This window comes from Hylobates moloch, unplaced genomic scaffold (genome assembly GCF_009828535.3).
Source record: "Hylobates moloch isolate HMO894 unplaced genomic scaffold, HMol_V3 SCAFFOLD_15, whole genome shotgun sequence".
Lineage (NCBI taxonomy): Eukaryota > Metazoa > Chordata > Mammalia > Primates > Hylobatidae > Hylobates > Hylobates moloch.
The window spans coordinates 69,472,270-69,492,452 of record NW_026652290.1 but is presented as its reverse complement, the minus strand read 5'-3'; the positions used below and the strand labels follow the sequence as shown (position 1 = coordinate 69,492,452).

At 37.6% G+C, this 20,183-nt stretch overlaps 1 protein-coding gene across 12 annotated transcripts in view; it reads right to left on the bottom strand.

The window, feature by feature from the left end:
* CCDC88A (coiled-coil domain containing 88A) overlaps positions 1-20,183 on the bottom strand; it is a 225,316-nt gene that overhangs the window by 100,109 nt on the left and 105,024 nt on the right. For all 12 annotated transcript variants that reach the window (XM_058429136.1, XM_058429135.1, XM_058429137.1 and 9 more), the window contains exon 3: positions 4,817-4,925. In XM_058429136.1, coding sequence (XP_058285119.1) covers positions 4,817-4,925 — 109 coding nt within the window. The remainder of the gene's footprint in view (positions 1-4,816; positions 4,926-20,183) is intronic.

Here is a 20,183-nt window from a genome sequence, read left to right as displayed (position 1 = left end):
AAAAAAAAAAAGAAAAGAAAAAAGAAAAAAAAAGAAATACAAGTCAAAACAACAATAGAATACCATGTTTCACCTATCAGATTGGAAAAATTAGTGACTTTGATGATTCTCAGTGCTAGTGAGTATGTGAGGAAATGGGCACTCTCACACACTGTTGGAGAAAGCACAATCGGTGCCACCTTCCTGGAGGGCAGTTTGACAATATCTATCAAATTACCTATTAAAAATGCTTGCACTTTTTGTCTCGGAAATCCCTACGCCAGATACGTACCTTCTGGATATAGTCCCAAAAGCTCACCAAGATGTTTATACAGTAAGGTTGATTTGTAGCATTGATGGCAAATATAGTAAAAATTTGGAAACAGCCTCAATATCCACGGTTGGTTAAATAAATCATGGGACATCCACATATTATAGGCTCTTCCACAACCCTTAAAAAGAATGAGATAGATCTCCCTGCGCTATTGTAGAGCACTCTCCTAGGTTTATTATTAAGTAAGGGGCAGTGGGGCAGGGAAGGAGGGTGCAGAAAAGTATGTACGGTAGAATCCGTTTGGTTTGAATTTTCAAAATATATACATAGATAGATACATATGCTGTGTGTGCCTGAAATGTTCTCAGGAAGGAAACTGAGCAAGAAAGAGACTTTTTTTTTCCCTTCTCTTTTCTTTTTCTTCTTCTTCTTTTTTTAAAGACAGATTCTCCCTCTGTCACCCAGGCTGGAGTGCAGTGGTGTGATCTCTGCTCACTGTAACTTCTACCTCTCTGGTTCAAGCAATTCTTATGCCTCAGCCTCCCAAGTTGCTGGGATTACAGGCACGCACCACCACACCCGGCTAATTTTTGTATTTTTAGTACAGGCAGGGTTTCACCACGTTGGCCAGGCTGGTTTGGAACTCCACATCTCCAGTGATCCACCCATCTCGGCCTCCCAAAGTGCTGGGATTACAGGCGTGAGCTACCGCGCCTGGCTAAACTTGCTTAAAATAAAGGTGATTCAGGGTTGCTTGCACAACAAGCAACAAATCTGCTCTGACTTGAATACAAGCAAGCAACAAATCTGCATCCTTGACTTGAATACAAAGAATCCGCACAGATAAAGTCCCCCCCCCAAAAATGTGTTCACAATTAAAACACACACAATTAAAACACACACCTCCACCACTGCCACTACTACTGTCACCACCACTGCCACAAGAAACAGCAAGCAGAAAACAAAGGACAGATTCAGATCTGTACATATTTCAGATTTCTGAATAATCAGATATGAAATCTAAAACAGAAAAATTTTAAATATCTGAAGAAATAAAGAAAATGATTAATGAACAAAATGAAAAGGTAATGTAAAAAGAACCAAATCTTCCAGAAATGAAAGACATAATCAATGGGTTAAACAGAAGATTTGACACAAATAAGGAGTGAATTGGTAAATTAGAGAGTTCTGAAAACAAGACTCAGAATGCAGCACAAGCTTAATAAATAAAAGTTTAATAAGCAAGAAATACAGTAAGAAAGTCTAATATTTATCAATAGAAATATTTGAAAGATACCAGATTAGTAGAACAGAAAAGAGCAAATATTAGAAGAATAAATACTAAAAGCAGCTTTGAAAGAAAAAAGACAGCCTAGCCAGGTGTGGTGGCTCACGCCTGTAATCTCAGCACTTTGGAAGGCTGAGGCACGTGGATCATCTGAGGTCAGGAGTTCGAGACAAGCCTGGCCAACATGGTGAAACCCCATCTCTCCTAAAAATACAAAAATTAGCCGGGCCTGGTGGCATGTCCCTGTAGTCTCAGCTACTCAGGAGCCTGAGGCAGGAGAATCCCTTGAATCTGGGAGGCAGAGGCTGCAGTGAGCCGAAATTGCACCATTGCACTCCAGTTTAGGTAACAGAGTGAAACTCCATCTCAAAAAAAAAAAAAAAGACAGCTTAAGTAACAAAAATTAGAGAGCTAACTTCTCCAGAGCAAAAAGAATCCAGAGAGGCCAGGCATGGTGGCTCACACCTGTAATCCCAGCACTTTGGGAGGCCGAGGCAGGTGGATTACCTGAGGTCAGGAGTTCAAGACCAGCCTGACCAATATGATGAACCCTGTCTCTACTAAAAATACAAAAAATTAGCCGGGCGTGGTGGCATGCGCCTGTAATTCCAGCTACATGGGAGGCTGAGACAGAAGAATCACTTGAACCCAGGAGCCAGAGGTTGCAGTGAGTCGAGACCGTGCCATTGCCCTCCAGCATGGACAATAAGAGCGAAACTCCGTTTCAAAAAAAAAAAAAAAAAAAAAATCCAGAAGAATTAAGTCTGCAAAGTACTGACAGAAAAATAATTGTCAACCTAAAACTGCATACTTAAAAGTATTTCATCCTCGTGCAATCACTCACGCCCATAATCCCAACACTTTGCGAGGCTGAGGCAAGAGGACTGCTTGAGCCCAGAGGTTCAAGACCAGCCTGGGCAACACAGTGAGACTCTGTCTCTTTTTTATTTTATTTTATTTTTTGTAGATGGTATTTTATCTTATTTTATTTTATCTTATTTTTTGTAGATGGAGTTTTGCTCTTGCTGCCAAGGCTGGCGTGCAACGGCGTGATCTCGGCTCACTGCAAACCCTGCTTCCTGGGTTCAAGTGATTCTCATGCCTCAGCCTTCTTAGCTGAGATTACAGGTGCCCACCAGCAAGGCTGGCTAATTTTCGTATTTTTAGTGGAGACAAGGTTTCGCCATGTTGGACAGGCTGGTCTCGAACTCCTGACCTCAAGTGATCTGCCCACCTCGGCCTCCCAAAGTGCTGTGATTACAGGTGTGAGCCACTGCACCCAGCCTTCTGTCTCTATTTAAAAACTAAAACAAAGGACTATCTTCCAAAAACAAGAGTGAAATAAAGGCATTTTCAGACAAATATTCTCAAAGAAAAACATGCAGCTTGAGCTAAAGAAAAAGGGCTGGGCGCACGGCTCATGCCTGTAATCCTAGCATTTTGGGAGGCCGAGACGGGTGGATCACACGAGGTCAGGAGTTCGAGACCAGCCTGGCCAACATGGCGAAACGCAGTCTTACTAAAAATACAAAAAACTTAGCCAGGTGTGGTAGTGGGCACATGTAATCCCTGCTACTCGGGCGGCTGAAGCAGGAGACTTGCTGGAACCCAGGAGGCGGAAGTTGCAGTGAGCTGAGCTCGTGCCACTGCACTCCAGCCAGGGCAACAGACTGAGATTCCATCTCGAAAAAAAAAAAAGAAACATTGGTTTTATTTATTTAATAGTACTTCTCAATATTTAATTTGTAGGGTAAAGAAAAAAACCCTAAAATACAATACAAGAAGAGCTTAAAAGTCATAAAAGAGAATGACTGGAAGTAAAACATTCTAAAGTCATAGCACTATTCCATAAATGGGTAAAGATACTCATTAACTTTGGCCTTTCCTATGTTTAGGTATAAAATGTATAATTTTGAAAGTCACCTCTGAAAAAACAGGAAGAGTGAAAAAAATTTAAACGAGTAGAAAGGAAAAACATGTAGAAACAATTATTGATAGGCTGGGCATGGGCGCTCATGCCTGTAACCCCAGCACTTTGGGAGGCTGAGGGGGGGGCAGATCACTTGAGGTCAGGAGTTTGAGACCAGCCTAGCCAACATGGTGAAAACCCATCTCTACTGAAAACATAAAAATTAGCTGGACACGGTGGCGCGCACCTGTAGTCCCAGCTACTCAGGAATCTGAGGCAGGAGAATTGCTTGAACCCAGGAGGCAGAGGTTGCAGTGAGATGAGATTGTGCCACTGCACTCCAGCCTGGGTGACAGTGAGGCTCCATCTCAAAAAAAAAAAAAAAAAAAAAAAAAGAAAGAAAAAAGAAAAAAAAATTGGAAAAGAAACAATTACTAATAAATAATCAAATTCCTCAGGAAGATTTAACAATTTTAAATTTATTTGCACCTAATAACAGCTTCAAAGTCTATAAAACAAAATTTGATTAATTCATCATCATATGGGATATTTCAACTCCTCCTTCTCAATAACTAATCACTCAAAAGACAAATCAATAAGGCTGTAAAAGACTGGAACAATACAATTAACAAACAAGGTTGCTCTCACTCTGCGCCCAAACAGTTGGAGAATACATACTTTTTCAAGCACACATAGAACTTTAAAGAAAACTGACAACAACATACTAGGCCAAGCTAAGTAATTCTTAACAAATATCAAAGAATCAGTATTATACAAACCATATTCTTTGACCAAAAATCAAAAGCAAAAAGTTTACTTGAAAAATACCATGTTCAAAAATTTAAAAGCATACTTCTAAGTAACTCATAAGTGAAATAAATCATAGCAGAAATTAGAAAATGCATAGAAATAATCATCTTTTAAAATACGCCATACCAAAATTTATGCAATGCAGATATAGCAATTCTGAAAGGTATGTTGAAAGCCTCAACAATGTTCATATTTAAAAACTAAAATATGCATCCAATTCAGGTTTTTTTTAAAGAAATGGAAGTACACTTTTCAAAGGCATAATTCAAGAAGTCTAACAACAAAATGTTACACTATGCAAGTTCTCAGGAAACTGGGACGTGATTTTTACAACATGAAATACAATAGTCATTTGTTAACATTAGAAAATTATTAAGTGCTTGCTTAAGGCTTTAACATTCATAAAAAATAAACTATCTTATTTACTACTCTAACTCTAGCAAATAGATCAGAACCTAGCATATAATAAGCATTTAAATATTTGTGAGGTGACTGATACTAAATAATACAAAAATGTAAGTAGTTAAAACCTCAGATTTTTAAAAAGAGCACTTACCTGGTAATAAAATTTTATTTGTCTCACCAAAATGGATAGATTGTGCATTCTAAGTGAGGCATCATTATTGACTTTTTTATTTACTCTCTGACTCTCCAATTTAGGATTACTGTAAGAAATACAAAAATACTTTAAAATTATATAAATACTACTATCAACCTGTATATAATTAAAACTAATCATATAATTTTTTTTATTTAAATAGTGTGCTCATCTGCATTAACAGAGATGGTCCAAAAGGGCAGATTATTACTTTGACATGTATTCCGTGCTTCTAATTAATATAAGTGCAACTGATTTCCCAAAGCAAGAACAAAATTAATTTCAAACCTAAGTTAGATATTGCCTTTCATTGTTATGTTGCCACTCAACATTCCTGGGATGAATAACTTACTATTTCCTTTGAATATATAGTTCCATCAAAATAAATAAATATATTTATTTATTCCAACAAAATAAATCCATTTAAAATACGGGCTAATAATAACCAATAAATGTTATTTCTCCTCACTGGGTAATAGGGATTATATCTGAACAGGCAATGTCCCAGAGAAATTCAAGGTTAAAGTGGATGACACAGGTTAGTACTTTTATCTTCGGTAAAACTGTAGATTCAATGAAAGCAAAGGGCTCAATAATCCTGTGGCAGCAGAAACTGCAGAAGAAAAATAGTCAAGCCAACCATGGTTTAGAATGGGAAATTGTGGCACCTCCACACAAGGATGCAGGAAAGTCAAGAAATTGACACTCATCCAACAGGAAATAGAAACTGAATAGTAACACCTCATTCTTTAATCTCTTCCCTTTTTACACAGTCCATTGCATTCCTAATGCCTTCAGTTCCTTCCCTAAACAGATTAGACCAATGCCAGTCCAATGCCTTCAGTTCCTTCTCTAAACAGACTAGCCTCTATGGTGCTTTATTTCCGTAATTCTCAAACTTTTAGGTCTCAAGACCCCTTTGTAATCTTAATTGATGACTCCAAACAGTTTTTGATGTTGTGGGCTATCTTTAATTAATACTTAATGTGTTAGAAATAAAGACTGAGGTAGGGCACGGTGATTCACGCCTATAATCCCAGCACTATGGGAGGCCCAGGCTGGTGGATCACCTGAGGTCAGGAGTTCAAGACTAGCCTGGCCAACATGGTGAAACCCCATCTCTATTAAAAATACAAAAATTAGCCGGGTGTGGTGGCATGCAACTGTAGTCCCAGCTACTTGGGAGGCTGAGGCAGGAGAATCACTTGAACCCAGGAGGCAGAGGTTGCAGTGGGCCAGGATTGCACCACTGCACTCCAGCCTGGGCTACAGAGCAAGACTCAAAAAAAAAAAAAAAAAAAAAAAAAGAAAAGAAATAAAGACAGAACATTTTAAAGTTATTTATGTATCAACTCACTTTAACAAAATAATAAACCCATTACAGGCTAACAAAAACAAAACAAAAAACTTAGAAAACTGAGTGGTATCGTTTTACTATTTTTGTGTATCTCTTTAATGTGTGGTTTAACTTTCAAAAAACAGATTCTTATCTTTGCTTCTGCATTGAATCCATTGCTTATTATTTTGGTTCAAGTATATTAAGACATTTTACCCTCACATGTAGTTAGAAGTGGGAAGACCCTATGGATCCCAAAAAGGATCCTCCATCCATACTCTGAGAACCACTGCTTCAACTATTTGCTTGCCACCACTCCCAATATCTTGATTCTTTTGTCCTTTGACCACATTCTTAATCCTCAACCTTGGATCAGTTCAACCACTTATGCTGAGATTACTCAAGGGACTAGTTGAGAAAATAATGCAATCAAACTAAGCTATTAATAAAATATGAAGGGGTAGCTATTACAAGAAGGAGGAAGGTGCCCTCTTGCCATAAAAAACTAGAAAACTGGACAAAGTATGAAAAAACTATTTTCAGACTTTGGACAGCAGGTAATGCAAGACTAGGCAGTGAGGTGCTTTCCAGAATGAGGTACAGAAAAATGGGTAGCCCAAGTCTTGTTGAACTTGAGGAGACAAAGCTGGAGTTCATGGATGCAAAACTGACACATTCAGAAAAGAATACCAAAGAGCTCCAAAAATCTGCCTTTAAGATTTTGGCTTTGGCTTCACACACGCGTGGATGTAGTGGCTCATGCCTGTAATCCCAGGACTTCGGGAAGCTAAAATGGGAGGAATGCCTGAGGACAGGTATTCAAGACCAGCCTGGGCAATATGGTGGGAGCCTGTCTTGAAAACAAATCAAAACAAAAAACCAACAAAACTTTGGCTAAATACTAAATTGTGCATGTATAACCTAAAACTCCACAAGGCTAAGCAGAGATCAAATACAAGAAAGCTGTAAGCTAAACAATTCTCCGAGCTCACAATGTAAAGAGAGAAATTTGAGTTCTGACAAGTAGAGTGGAGTAGACTTAATGAACATCCAGAACATACAGCACAGACCGCAGAAGAGTCATGTCTTAGAAGGAGGACTAAATCAGCAGCTGAGTAAAAGCTATTCAAGAACCCCACCCCCAACAAAACAAGTCTTGAAAGGATCATGCTGATTGCAAGTAACTGGACAACCTGCCAAAACAAAGTTTGTCACTCTAAAAGGACAAGGTACAGACACTCCAAAATATAATCATTACAATGTCCAGCATAAAATAAAAAAATTAATAGACACAAAAGATCAGGAAAATGTGATCTATAACCAGGAAAGAAAATGGAAACAGTCAACAGAAACAGACCCAGAAATGAAAAAGATCATGGAAATAACAGACAAGGACTTTAAAAAGCTATTATAAACATACTAAAGGATTTAAAGAAAGACATGAACATTAAGTAGGAAGAAATGTAAAATATGTTTTGAAAAACTCAGATGGGACTTCTAAAGCTGCAAAATACAACTATTTGAAATGAAAAATTCACAGCACGAGTTTAACAACGGATTAGAAACTGTATAGCAAACGATTAGTGAACTTGAAGACATTACAGTAAAAACAATCCAAAGCAGCACGGAGAGAGGGCAGAAAAAGCTGAAAGGAATGAACAGAGACTAAATGATCTATGGGGCAATATTAAACACACATTACTACATAGTCCCATCTTAAGAATCCATTCATGTTTCCCTTCTTGTCCCAATAATGAATGGATGTTCTTTATAGGAATAGATTCAGTTCAGAATCATACTTGGCATTGGTAGTCTGAACTGCAATCTTTAATCTCTTTCAGGCTGGAGGTTTCTCAGCCTTTTGTTGATGTACATGAACTAGACACTTTAGAAGGGTTACAGGCCACATACTTTATAGAATGATTTTCAGTTGGGTTTGTCTGATAAGACTGTGTTGACTGATAATTAAGTTCTGGATATATATCCTTAACAGGAAAAACACAGAAGAGATGCTGTGTTCTTCTCAATGCATCCTATTAATATATGGGCCTGGCTTGTTTCTGTGTTCTCCTTTATGTTTCACTGGTCTACCTATATATTCCCATGTCAACAGCACCACCTTAACAACTGTAGTTATTTACATCTTGATGTGTAGTAGGGCAAGACGCCCTGACTAAATTGTTTTTTTCAAATTTATCTTAACCATTCATGGTCCTTGATGATTTTTAGGATTAGTTTGTCATATTCTGCATAAACAAAAAACAAAACCTAGTAAGATTTTGACTGAAATTGCACTCAATCTACAAATTTATTAAGAATAAACTGACAACTCTACAGCATTGAGTCTTCCCACTGATAAACATGGTGTATCTCTCTACATTCATTCAGGTCTTCTTCAAAACCATTTTATAATCTTCTCCAGGAAGGCCTTTTATTAGATTTATTCCTAGAGGCTTAGAGTTTTTGCCATTAAAGTTAATGTAATATTTTAAAAATGTATTTGCTGATAGGTTAATGCTGATATGGGAATGCTATCATTTTTTGTTTATTGTTCTTATCTTTAGCAACCATGTTAACCTTTCTTATTCTAATAGGTTGTCTACTGGTGCTCTTGAAGGTCCTCTTGAATTTAATTTGTAGCTTTTCCATACTGATAATTATGCCAACACCATTTACTAACGAGCTTACATTTCTCACTGATCTCAGATTCCCACATTAAGTGTAGGTCTACTTTTGGAGTCTATTCTGTCCCACTAAGCCATTTGTCTATTTCTGTGTCATTAAAACCTTGTTTTACTATAGCTTATTACTATAGCTTTATTTTGATCTCAATTCTGCTAAGACAAGCCCCTTTCCTTTGTTGTTTTTTCTATACCATCTTCATTAATCGAACATAGTGATCTTTTCTATCATTTTAGGATATTTATGAAGTTCTACGAAAAACCTTGTAGGGATTTACTGACATTAGTAATATTAATTCGATTAAAAACTGGCATTTCATTTCCATCAGTAAAATTTTAAAATCTCCCCACAGAACTCTTACATATTTAAGTTTTTTTTTTCTTACTTGGGTAAGAAAGTTTTTCTTGCTTTGTGAAATGGATTTTTTTTTTCTCTTACATTGTCTATTGGCGCTATTGTATAACAGGAATACAGTGTTTTGATTTTGTGGGGGTTTTTTTTGTTTGTTTTTTTGTGTGTGTGACAGAGTCCCAGTCTGCCAGGCTGGAGAGTACAGTGGCATGATCTCAGCTCACTGCAACCTCTGCCTCCAGGGTTCAGGTGATTCTCGTATCTCAGCCTACCGAGTAGCTGGGACTACAGGCATGTGCCACCACGCCTGGTTAATTTTTTTTATATTTTTAGTAGTGATGGGGTTTCACTATATTGGCCAGAGTTTTATCTCGGCCTCTTGACCTCAAGTGATCCACCTACCTCAGCCTCCCAAAGTGCTGGGTTACAGGCATAAGCCACCATGCCCAGCCAAAACTATAGAGTTTTTGAACGGTGAATTTCTAATTAACCACCTTTCAAAACTTAGTTTACTTGGTTCATGTTCTTGGGTTTTCTAGGTTAAAAAAAAATCACACCATCAGTAAAGGACACCTTTTCAATCTTGGATTACATTTCTATTTCTTTACTTGCTGCATTAACAAATAGACATGGAGACAACAGATATCCTTCTCTTGTTCTCTAATAGAACTGCATTTAATGTTTCATCATTAATGCATGATGTTTGCAGTAATTTTCTGATAGATACCATCTATCAGGCATTCCCTTCCATTTCTATTCAACGTCTGAATGGGTGCTGAACTTTATCCAGTATTATTTATTTCTTATTTTTTTAATTTTTTTGAAGACAGTCTCCCTCTGTTGCCCAGGCTGAGGTGCAATGCTATGATCATAGCTCACTGCAGCCTTTAACTTGTGAGCTCAAGAAATCCTTCTCAGTCTCTCGAGTAGTTGGAACTACAGATGTGCACTACCACACCCAGCTAACTTTAAAAAAAAAAAAGTTCTCATTGTTCAATTCCCACCTGTGAGTGAGAACACGCGGTGTTTGGTTTTTTGTCCTTGCGATAGTTTGCTGAGAATGATGGTTTCCAGCTTCACCCATGTCCCTACAAAGGACATGAACTCATCATTTTTATGGCTGCATAGTATTCCATGGTGTATATGTGCCACATTTTCTTAATCCAGTCTATCATTGTTGGACATTTGGGTTGGTTCCAAGTCTTTGCTATTGTGAATAGTGCCACAATAAACATATGTGTGCATGTGTCTTTATAGCAGCATGATTTATAATCCTTTGGGTATACACCCAGTAATGGGATGGCTGGGTCAAATGGTATTTCTAGTTGTAGATCCCTGAGGAATCGCCACACCGACTTCCACATGGTTGAACTAGTTTACAGTCCCACCAACAGTGTAAAAGTGTTCCTATTTCTCCACATCCTCTCTAGCACTTACTGTTTCTTGACTTTGAGAACACATGGACACAGGAAGGGGAACATCACACCAGGGACTGTTGTGGGGTGGGGGGAGGGGGGAGGGATAGCATTAGGAGATATACCTAATGCTAAATGACGAGTTAATGGGTGCAGCACACCAACATGGCACATGTATACATATGTAACAAACCTGCACGTTGTGTGCACATGTATCCTAAAACTTAAAGTATAATAATAATAAAAAAAAAGAAAAAAAATGTTTTGGTTTTTTTTTTTTGAGATGGAGTCTCACTCTGTTGCCCAGGCTGGAGTGCAACGGCACAACCTCCACTCACTGCAACCTCCACCTTCCGGGTTCAAGTGATTCTCCTGCCTTAGCCTCCCGAGTAGCTGGGATTACAGGTGTATGCCACCACAACTGGCTGATTTTTGTATTTTTAGTAGAGATGGGGTTTCACCATGTTGGCCAGGCTGGTCTCAAAACTCCTGACCTCAAGTGATCTGCCCGCCTCAGCCTCCCAAAGTGCTGGGATCACAGGTGTGAGCCACTGTGCCCTGCCTAAAAAATGTTTTATAGATGAGATCTCTCACTATGTTGCTCAGGCTTGCCTCAAACTCCTGACCTCAAGTGATCCTCCTGCCTCAGCCTTCTAGCTAGCAAGGATTTCAGGCACAAGCCACAGCACACCTGGCATATCCAATTTTTCCTACATCTACTCCCATCTGATCCTTCTCCATTAATATGTTAATACAGTGAGTTGGCCGGGCGCGGTGGCTCACGCTTGTAATCCCAGCACTTTGGGAGGCCGAGGCGGGCGGATCCCGAGGTCAGGAGATCGAGACCACGGTGAAACCCCGTCTCTACTAAAAATACAAAAAATTAGCCGGGCGTGGTGGCGGGCGCCTGTAGTCCCAGCTACTCGGAGAGGCTGAGGCAGGAGAATGGCGTGAACCCGGGAGGCGGAGCTTGCAGTGAGCCGAGATCGCGCCACTGCACTCCAGCCTGGGCGACAGAGCGAGACTCCGTCTCAAAAAAAAAAAAAAAAAAAAAAAATGCAGTGAGTTACACTGTTACATCATCCTCAAAGTCTTAGACTATATACTCTCTCAGCTCCACTCTATGGTATAACCATTCCCTTTTATTGGTATATAACTCTGTCACAGGTCTTCCAATACTTGGTCTTTTTAACTCCCACTTTCTCACTAGATTCTAAGTTCCTTGACAAGAGGGACCATATCTTCTTATTTCTAAAAATTAGCATATTTGCTAACACAAATATTGTCTGAATAAATAAAAATAAGAATAAACAAAGACTAAGCAGAGTGTTTTTTAAACTATTGCTTTCTATTGAAAGTTATGAGCTGACAACCTCTAAGCTAACAACTCAGGTGGCAGCCTGGAATAGGTACTCTCATTAAGGTGTGTCTCAAAAATCAGTTGAATAACAGAGTCCTAAACTACAATTTGAGATCTGCAGAACAAGGAAGACTATGAGTAAGGCAAGCTAAATCTGACCTGTGACTGATTTATGCTTATTGCAAGAAAATAGTGAAAAACTCAGAACAGCCCAAGGCAAATGAGAGTTTAAATGGAAAAGTGAGTCTCTCAAGTAAAAGCATCAACTAGAACTAGTTACTTATAAAAACAAGGAGACTACATTGTAGAAGTCAGATCACGTGTCATGGCAAACAAAGACAAACAGCAGCATGGTCAAGAAGTCATGGTAAAACTGAAGGAAAAACCCTCCCTTATTTAGGCAATCAATTCTGGTATCTTTTTTTTTTTTTCTTCCTTTTTCTTGTCTGGTATCTTTTTTAGTCAGTAAGTTAAACAAATACTCACTGAGTACCTACTGTACTGGCCACATAATGGATAAAAGCTTGGACTAGTCAAGCTATCAATGTGGAGAAAAGTGTACTTGTAATTGGGAGACCAGAGTAAGAACAAAACCAGTAACAAAAATTTTAGGTCTATTTACAGTTATATAAATTTCATTTGCAAACATTTTCAGTAAATACCTTTCCTCTCTACCCTTCTTCTACCTTTTATTTCTATTTTCTTTATTCTACATTTGAATCCCTTACATACCTCTCATCTATGACTGTCTCCTATTCACACACTGACTACATTTAGACCTTGAAACACTGTAGAGATACCTGGTTTCACCATAAATCAGAAAACCAAAGTTCAAACTAGTAATCTGCCTAGGATCCTAGAGCTCTTTTACTCTCTTTTAGTTTTTCCTTTTATAGGATCATTCAAGAAAACAAAGAAAAGTTTGACTTTAAAAAAAAGGTTTCAGCTGGGTACAGTGGCTCACGCCTGTAATCCCAGCACTTTCGGAGGCTGAGGCGGGTGGATCACGAGGTCAGGAGATCGAGACCATCCTAGCTAACAAGGTGAAACACCATCTCTACTAAAAGTACAAAAAATTAGCCGGGCGTGGTGGCAGGCGCCTGTAGTCCTAGCTACTCGGGAGGCTGAGGCAGGAGAATGGCATGAACCCGGGAGGTGGAGCCTGCAGTGAGCTGAGATCACGCCACTGCACTCCAGCCTGGGCAACAGAGCGAGACTCCGTCTCAAAAAAAAAAAAAAAAAAAAGGTTTCAGCAATGTTTTTTCTAAAACCCGAGTGTACATCATATATCACTGTTTTACTGTATTGTTTAAGTATATTCCCAATTCCGTTTTCACATGAGTAATCAAACTAAAGATCATTAACTTCCTTCCCTCCTCCAGTTCACTGTGGTGATATTTTATTATAAACCTGGATATTTAAATCTAATAATAGGTACTTGAGAAAAAAAAATTTTTTTTGAGATGGAGTCTCGTTCTGTTGCCCAGGCTGGAGCATTTTGGCATGATCTCGGCTCAATGCAACCCCTGCCTCCTGGGTTCATGCAATTCTTCTGCCTCAGCCTCCCAAGTAGCTGGGTCTACAGGCACCCACCACCACACCTGACTAATTTTTGTATTTTTAGGAGAGACGGGGTTTCACCATGTAGACCAGGCTGGTCTCGAAGTCCTGGCCTCAAGTGATCCTCCCACTTTGGCCTCCCAAAGTGCTGGGATAACAAGCGTAAGCCACCACGCCCAACCGAAGAAAAATTTAATATTATAACTAAAAATATATATAAATTTAAAAACTGTATTATTTGTAGTACAAGCTCATTATTACATGACAATATGCAATTTGGATTATACTAATTTGGATTATCCAAATACATAATTTGGATTATATTATACTTTGGATGCATAATATTCTAATGAACGCATGGTAATATCATTCCTTTAATAAATTTTATAATGTAAATGCTATCTTTGTCCCTGACAGAGTTGTTATCAAGTTTCTGTTTCCTTTAAAGTGATTTTTTTTCAAAAAAAGTGTTAATGCTTCTTAAATTTTTTGTCCAATATTCCTCACATGATATCTTGAAATGTATTCAGTTGTCAGGAAATTCTACAGTCTCTGCATACAGCTCTTTCAAGAATTAGTAAGTTTTCAGAATTTAGAATTTTGGTTTAATCAAAATCTTTTAAGAATTTTTTGTACAAAAAATTGATGTTTTATATTGTTTTTTCAGACTTCACGAAAGACTGCTTTTAACAATTAAAATAATTCTGGGTATAAAAGAAAGGAATTACATAGTTATATACTAATGATATCAGATGAAATTTTAGAAATCTGAAGAAGAATGAAAAATAAAATTTAAATATTTGAGAGAAAAGTACTTCAACACCTAAAATTAGCCTCACAATCAAAAGGGATCTTAAAGATAGGTGAATGAAAATGTTTTATATCCCTTCATAAAACTGTGCTGCTTTGTGTCTAAAAATCTATGAAATGAGTACGTGGGCTGTGAAGGGATTTCTATGCTCTGATTTGACTCTAGGAAAGCCAATAGAATAGTGGAGTTCTTGAAAAGGCTAATACCTAAGCACTCCAAGCCTCTATCTGTAACTTCTATTCTACACTGTACCTACTCGAGAGTTATTTTAGTATGAAAACAGAACTGAAAAGTTCCTATTTCTTTATAATCATCAGATATTATATCATAGTCTATTATTATAAACTATCTGTACTTAGAGCCCAGGATAACCATTAAGCACTCTCGGCATGGATCTAGAAAGCAATAAACTTCCCATTATAAGGCTTGAGTTTCCCATTTGATGCATGCCCAATTTGAGCAAGGGTCATACTGACATATGTTAGGATCACGGAAAACAGGCCCTTTCACCCTAAGGATGTGATCTCTTTATGTGAGAGGGACTGCCCTCAGGTGAAACTACCAGAAAAGTCCTAAGCTCCTGGGCTGGCAACGATGGCTCACGCCTGTAATCACAGCACTTTGGAAGGCCAAAGCAAGAGGACTGTGTAAACCCAGGAGTTCAAGACTACCCTGGGCAACACAGTGAAACCTCATCTCCACAAAAAAATTTAAAAATGAGGCAGGAAGATTGCTTGAGCCCAGGAGTTCGAGGCTGCAGTAGACTGTGATTATACATCGCAGTTCCACCTGGGTGACAGAGCAAGACCACGCCTAACAAAAAACAAAAAAAAAAAAAAGAAAGAAAGAAAGAAAGAAAAGTCCTAAGCTCCACCTCCATGAAAAATGGTTGAATCTTTAAGGGTAATTTATAGAAAATTATGCAAATCAAGAGAATTAGTAGCTTCAGGAAAAATAATACCTGGTTTTGCAGTAAATATTATATAGTTATAACAATGTAAATACTGATGACTGATTTAACTAAACCTGTGATAACTATATTAGAAAGATAGGGTAAGAAGAAATACAGGAGCATAAAAAAGATAAAATCTTATCTACCACTATCAGGAAGTCAATAGATAATGTCTAAAAAGAATAAATCAAAAAATACCAGAATAGACATATTATCCCTATATATGGGCTAAATAACAGAAGAAATTGCTTTAAAAAAAGTTTAAAAAGTTGTCACTCTGGGCCGGGCATGGCGGCTCATGCCTGGGAGGCCAAGGTGGGTGGATCATGAGGTCAGGAGTTCAAGACCAGCCTGGCCAAGATGGTGAAACCCCGTCTCTACTAAAAATTAAAAAAAAAAATTAGCTGGGCGTGGTGGTGGGTGCCTGTAATCCCAGTTATTCAGGAGGCTGAGGCAGAGGATTGCTTGAGCCGGGAGGCGGAGGTTGCAGTGAGCCGAGGATCGCGCCACTGTACTCCAGCCTGGGCGACAGAATGAGACTCTGTCTCAAAAACAAAAAAACAAAAAACAAACAAACAAAAAAAAAGGTGGCACTCTAGAGAACTGAACTGAGATATGAGGAGAAATACAGCAGAGAATTTTTGTTTGTCACCGTGAACCTTTTGGTATTAATTTTTTAAGCACGTAAAACATTTTTTAAGGACTTTTTGTTGTTTCATGAAACCTATTTCATTTACTTGAGGGAAAAATATTAATAATTGTGTTGGATTGTTACTTAGCTGAAGCACATTTAATAAAGCTATCTCTGCATAGAATTCGAAGTCAGGAATTCAGAGTCATAAGACATTTGTGAGACTAAGCATAAACCATAAGAAAAGAAAACAGTACCAAAAATTTCTGCCATAAAAAGAATGCATCGTATATAAAGACAGAAAAAACACTAATTCCTGTGTGTGTGTGTTTTTATCAGCTTCCTCAGGTTGAATCCTGTATTCTAATACTTTTAATATAATAAAAATCACAATACAGTAATTTAAACAAACAGTATGGTATGACTCCAGAATGCTCTAAAAAGGCATGTAGTCTATTAAGTATGACTCACAGAATTCTCTAAAGAGAAAATGCAGTCTATTAAATATTCCAAATATTGCCTTTCATTTTAATACTTAAAATGCAAAACAAAAATTAATTCAGAATAAATCATCACAATTAATAAAGTTTTTATCAGGCTCTTTTTGAAAGCATACTATACCATTTTTTTCTAAAGAACGTATCTTTGGAAAGGCCGTTTTCTAAAATAAAAGATGAGCAACTGAACAATATACATGTGGCATGTCAAATGTGAGCAAGTACCTTTCCAATCACACACAGCTATTTCTAAGGCAACACAATTTCAACTCAACCATCTTCTTTATAAGATGAAAAGTAAAAAAATGCTTTAGTGACAAATAGTCTAGCAATATGGCTCAAATCTGTCCAACCAGGAGTTAAATGCAACATGGCAGTAAAAGAGGGCCTCAAGCACTTTCATATTTATAAATGACCTACTTATGACAAGTTGCGTTAATTTCAATTAAAATAATAAATGGACAGTATTATTATCAACCATTGTATATAAAAATTTGTAAATCAGGAAAAAAGATGAAGTTAAAGTTAGCAATTTTGCAACACTAATACTCTGAGATTTGGTCCTTGTATGATCAAGGATTATAACTTTACTTATTCATTAACTAATATATATAAGAAACAGAAATCTGATAGCTTTAATGGCTCTATGCTCTTCTCCTCCAGAATGTAAACCTGTTGTATGTCCTCTTGGACCATCTGTTCTGTGTTGGTGCTTAACTGATGGTGGTTTTTGATCATGGCACTGTAATTTAAAACTATGGCTGTAGTGTGGTCTTTTAATAAATTTTTGAGATAATTTACATAATAACATAACTATGTAATATTTGCATGTCACTATGATACATCTGAAATAACTAATTTATGTATCTAACTTTAAATGTGCATAAACCAGAATGTTTGCTTTATGAAAAATAATTAACTGGGTAAACAGCACCACCATTAAGTGTTATCCAAGTATCTAAGTAGTAAGGTATTTCAGGAAAATTAATGGCTTTTTTATTTTACAACACTGGTCTGAGGGTACATCGCACAAAATTAGTGGTTTTAAGGGAAAAAATGTATTGGCTAGGGAAGGTGGCTCATACCCATAATCCCAGCACTTTGGGAGGCTGAGGCCAGAGAATTGCTTCAGGCCAGGAGTTTGAGACCAGCCTGTACAACATAGCAAGACTCCTTGTCTACAAAAAAAAATTTTAATTAGCTGGGGACAGTGGTGTGTGCCTGTAGTCCTAGCTACGCAGGAAGCTAAGGCAGGAGGATCACTTGAGGCCAGGAGTCAGAAGCTTCAGTGAACTATGATCTCACCACTGCATTCCAGCCTGGATGACAGAGCAAGACTCTGTCTCCAAAAAAAAAATATGTATATATATATATATATTCCTTCAACTTAATTTCTCCACCCCCATAAATTCAATTACTTTGCATGACAGCCAACACTAAATCTAATATTAATATAAGCTTTTACCTATCTACGGAATATTTTCACATATATTAACTATGTTGATCTTCACATTGACTCAACAGTCATTCTTGGAGAGGTACATGACATATAATTACCATACAGAGATACAGACACAGCCTTTCATGTTTTTGTTCTCATAATTTTGGACACATTAAGTTACCTTTTCAAAAGTTGGAAAATCTATGACATTTTCTAGTTAGCCCAAGATTAAGCTAGCAGTAAGGCATGATATTCACTGATTTAACAAACAGAAATAATGCTTTAATTTAAAAACTGCAAATGGACACAAAAATAATTAAAATCCAGTACTATACATATACTCTACTTTGGTTTCATCTAAACTTAATAAAATGGCTGAACCCACCCTTTATTTCTTAGAATAAGTCAACTTAGCCCTTCAAATATTAAATTAGCAGTTTTTTAACTTTTGGTCTCAGAATCCCTTTTTACTCTTTAAAATTATTGCAGACTCCCAAAGAGCTTTTGTTCAAGTGGGTTATATCTATCTATACCTGCTATATTAAAATTTAAAATAAAGAATTTTTAAAAATATTAATTCGGCCGGGCGTGGTGGTTCATGCCTATAATCCCAGCACTTTGGGAGGCCGAGGCGGGTGGATCACGAGGTCAGGAGATCGAGACCATCCTGGCTAACACGGTGAAACCCCGTCTCTACTAAAAATACAAAAAATTAGCCGGGCGAGGTGGCGGGTGCCTGCAGTCCCAGCTACGGGGGAGGCTGAGACAGGAGAATGGCGTGAACCCCGGGGTGCGGAGCCTGCAGTGAGCCGAGATCGCGCCACTGCATCCCAGCCTGGGCGACAGCAAGACTCCGTCTCAAAAAAAAAAAAAAAAAAAAAAAACCAAACAAAAAAAACCCAAAAATATTAATTCACCTAAACATAACAGTGTTTGTTAACATAAAGAACATTTTATAACTTTTCAAAACATAACATTTTAGTGGGAAATAACATTCTTTCACTTCTTTGCAAATCTCAGTGTTTGGCTTAACAGACTACAGCTGTTTTCTTAAACCTGCTTCTGCATTCAGTGCGTTGTGATACATTGTTTTGCTTTAAGTATAAGAAATATGACTGCACATAAGCATGTAATTGGAAAAAGGAAAATTATTTGATTGGCATATTCATACAATTATTGATATTCTTCTCTGATATTACCAAAAATTCAGTAAGATTTATTTCTTAAAGGCTAAGTGCAATGTGGAATCTGAAACTCTTATCAATGAACTTTTCTTTCTCTGTTTTACATTAAAATCCATTGGTCTATCTGGGACGTTCAATGGATCTTTTAACTATGTATGCATAACTTCTTAACATCGTGCATTGGTCATTTAGAAATTATTGGTTCTCTGAATTATACAGATCTTCCAAATGTCGGCACATTTTACTACTATAAAAAAAAAACAAAATGGCCAGGCACAGTGGCTCACGCTTGTAATCCCAGCACTTTGGGAGGTCGAGGCAGGCAGATCATGAGGTCAAGAGATCGAGACCATCCTGGCTAACACAGTGAAACCCTGCCTCTACTAAAAATACAAAAAATTAGCCAGGCGTGGTGGCGGGCACCTGTAGTCCCAGCTACTTGGGAGGCTGAGGCAGGAGAATGGCGTGAACCCAGGAGGTGGAGCTTGCAGTGAGCCAAGATCGCACCACTGCACTCCAGCCTGGGCGACAGAGCGAGACTCCATCTCAAAAAAAAAAAAAAAAAAAAACCACATTCATTAATATCACCTCCAATCTCATCAGAAAAGTCTTTAAATATTGAGTAGCTGTCAAGCCCATGTTTTCTATAAATCAAATTTCATCACTGACAACAAATACAATCAGTTGTTTTCCCTGAAGTGACAGGCTCACTTTATTCATTTCTGAGGAACTGTCTGCCCAGTACTCAAGTATTAACAACCAGTTTGTCTGTCATTCTTTCAAGTAAAAATGGTGTTCCAAAAAACAGGGACTACTTCAACCTTACAACTCAAAAATCATGAGTACTTTTTCTTGAGATAATCATCGCACTTTGTTATGCAAGAACATTATATATGGTTCCCATTTTGCCCACAGAATGTTAAAAAGATTCAAGGGTCAAGACCCAACAAAATAACTCTTATTGCTTCATCAAGGACATTTTTAAGTGAAACTGGGTTTATTTATATATATCTTACAAGTTTATAATGAGAAGAATACAATGATTGCCCATATAATTTGGTACAATTCCTTGATTCATACTAAAATGTCAGCAGTTTTACTTACC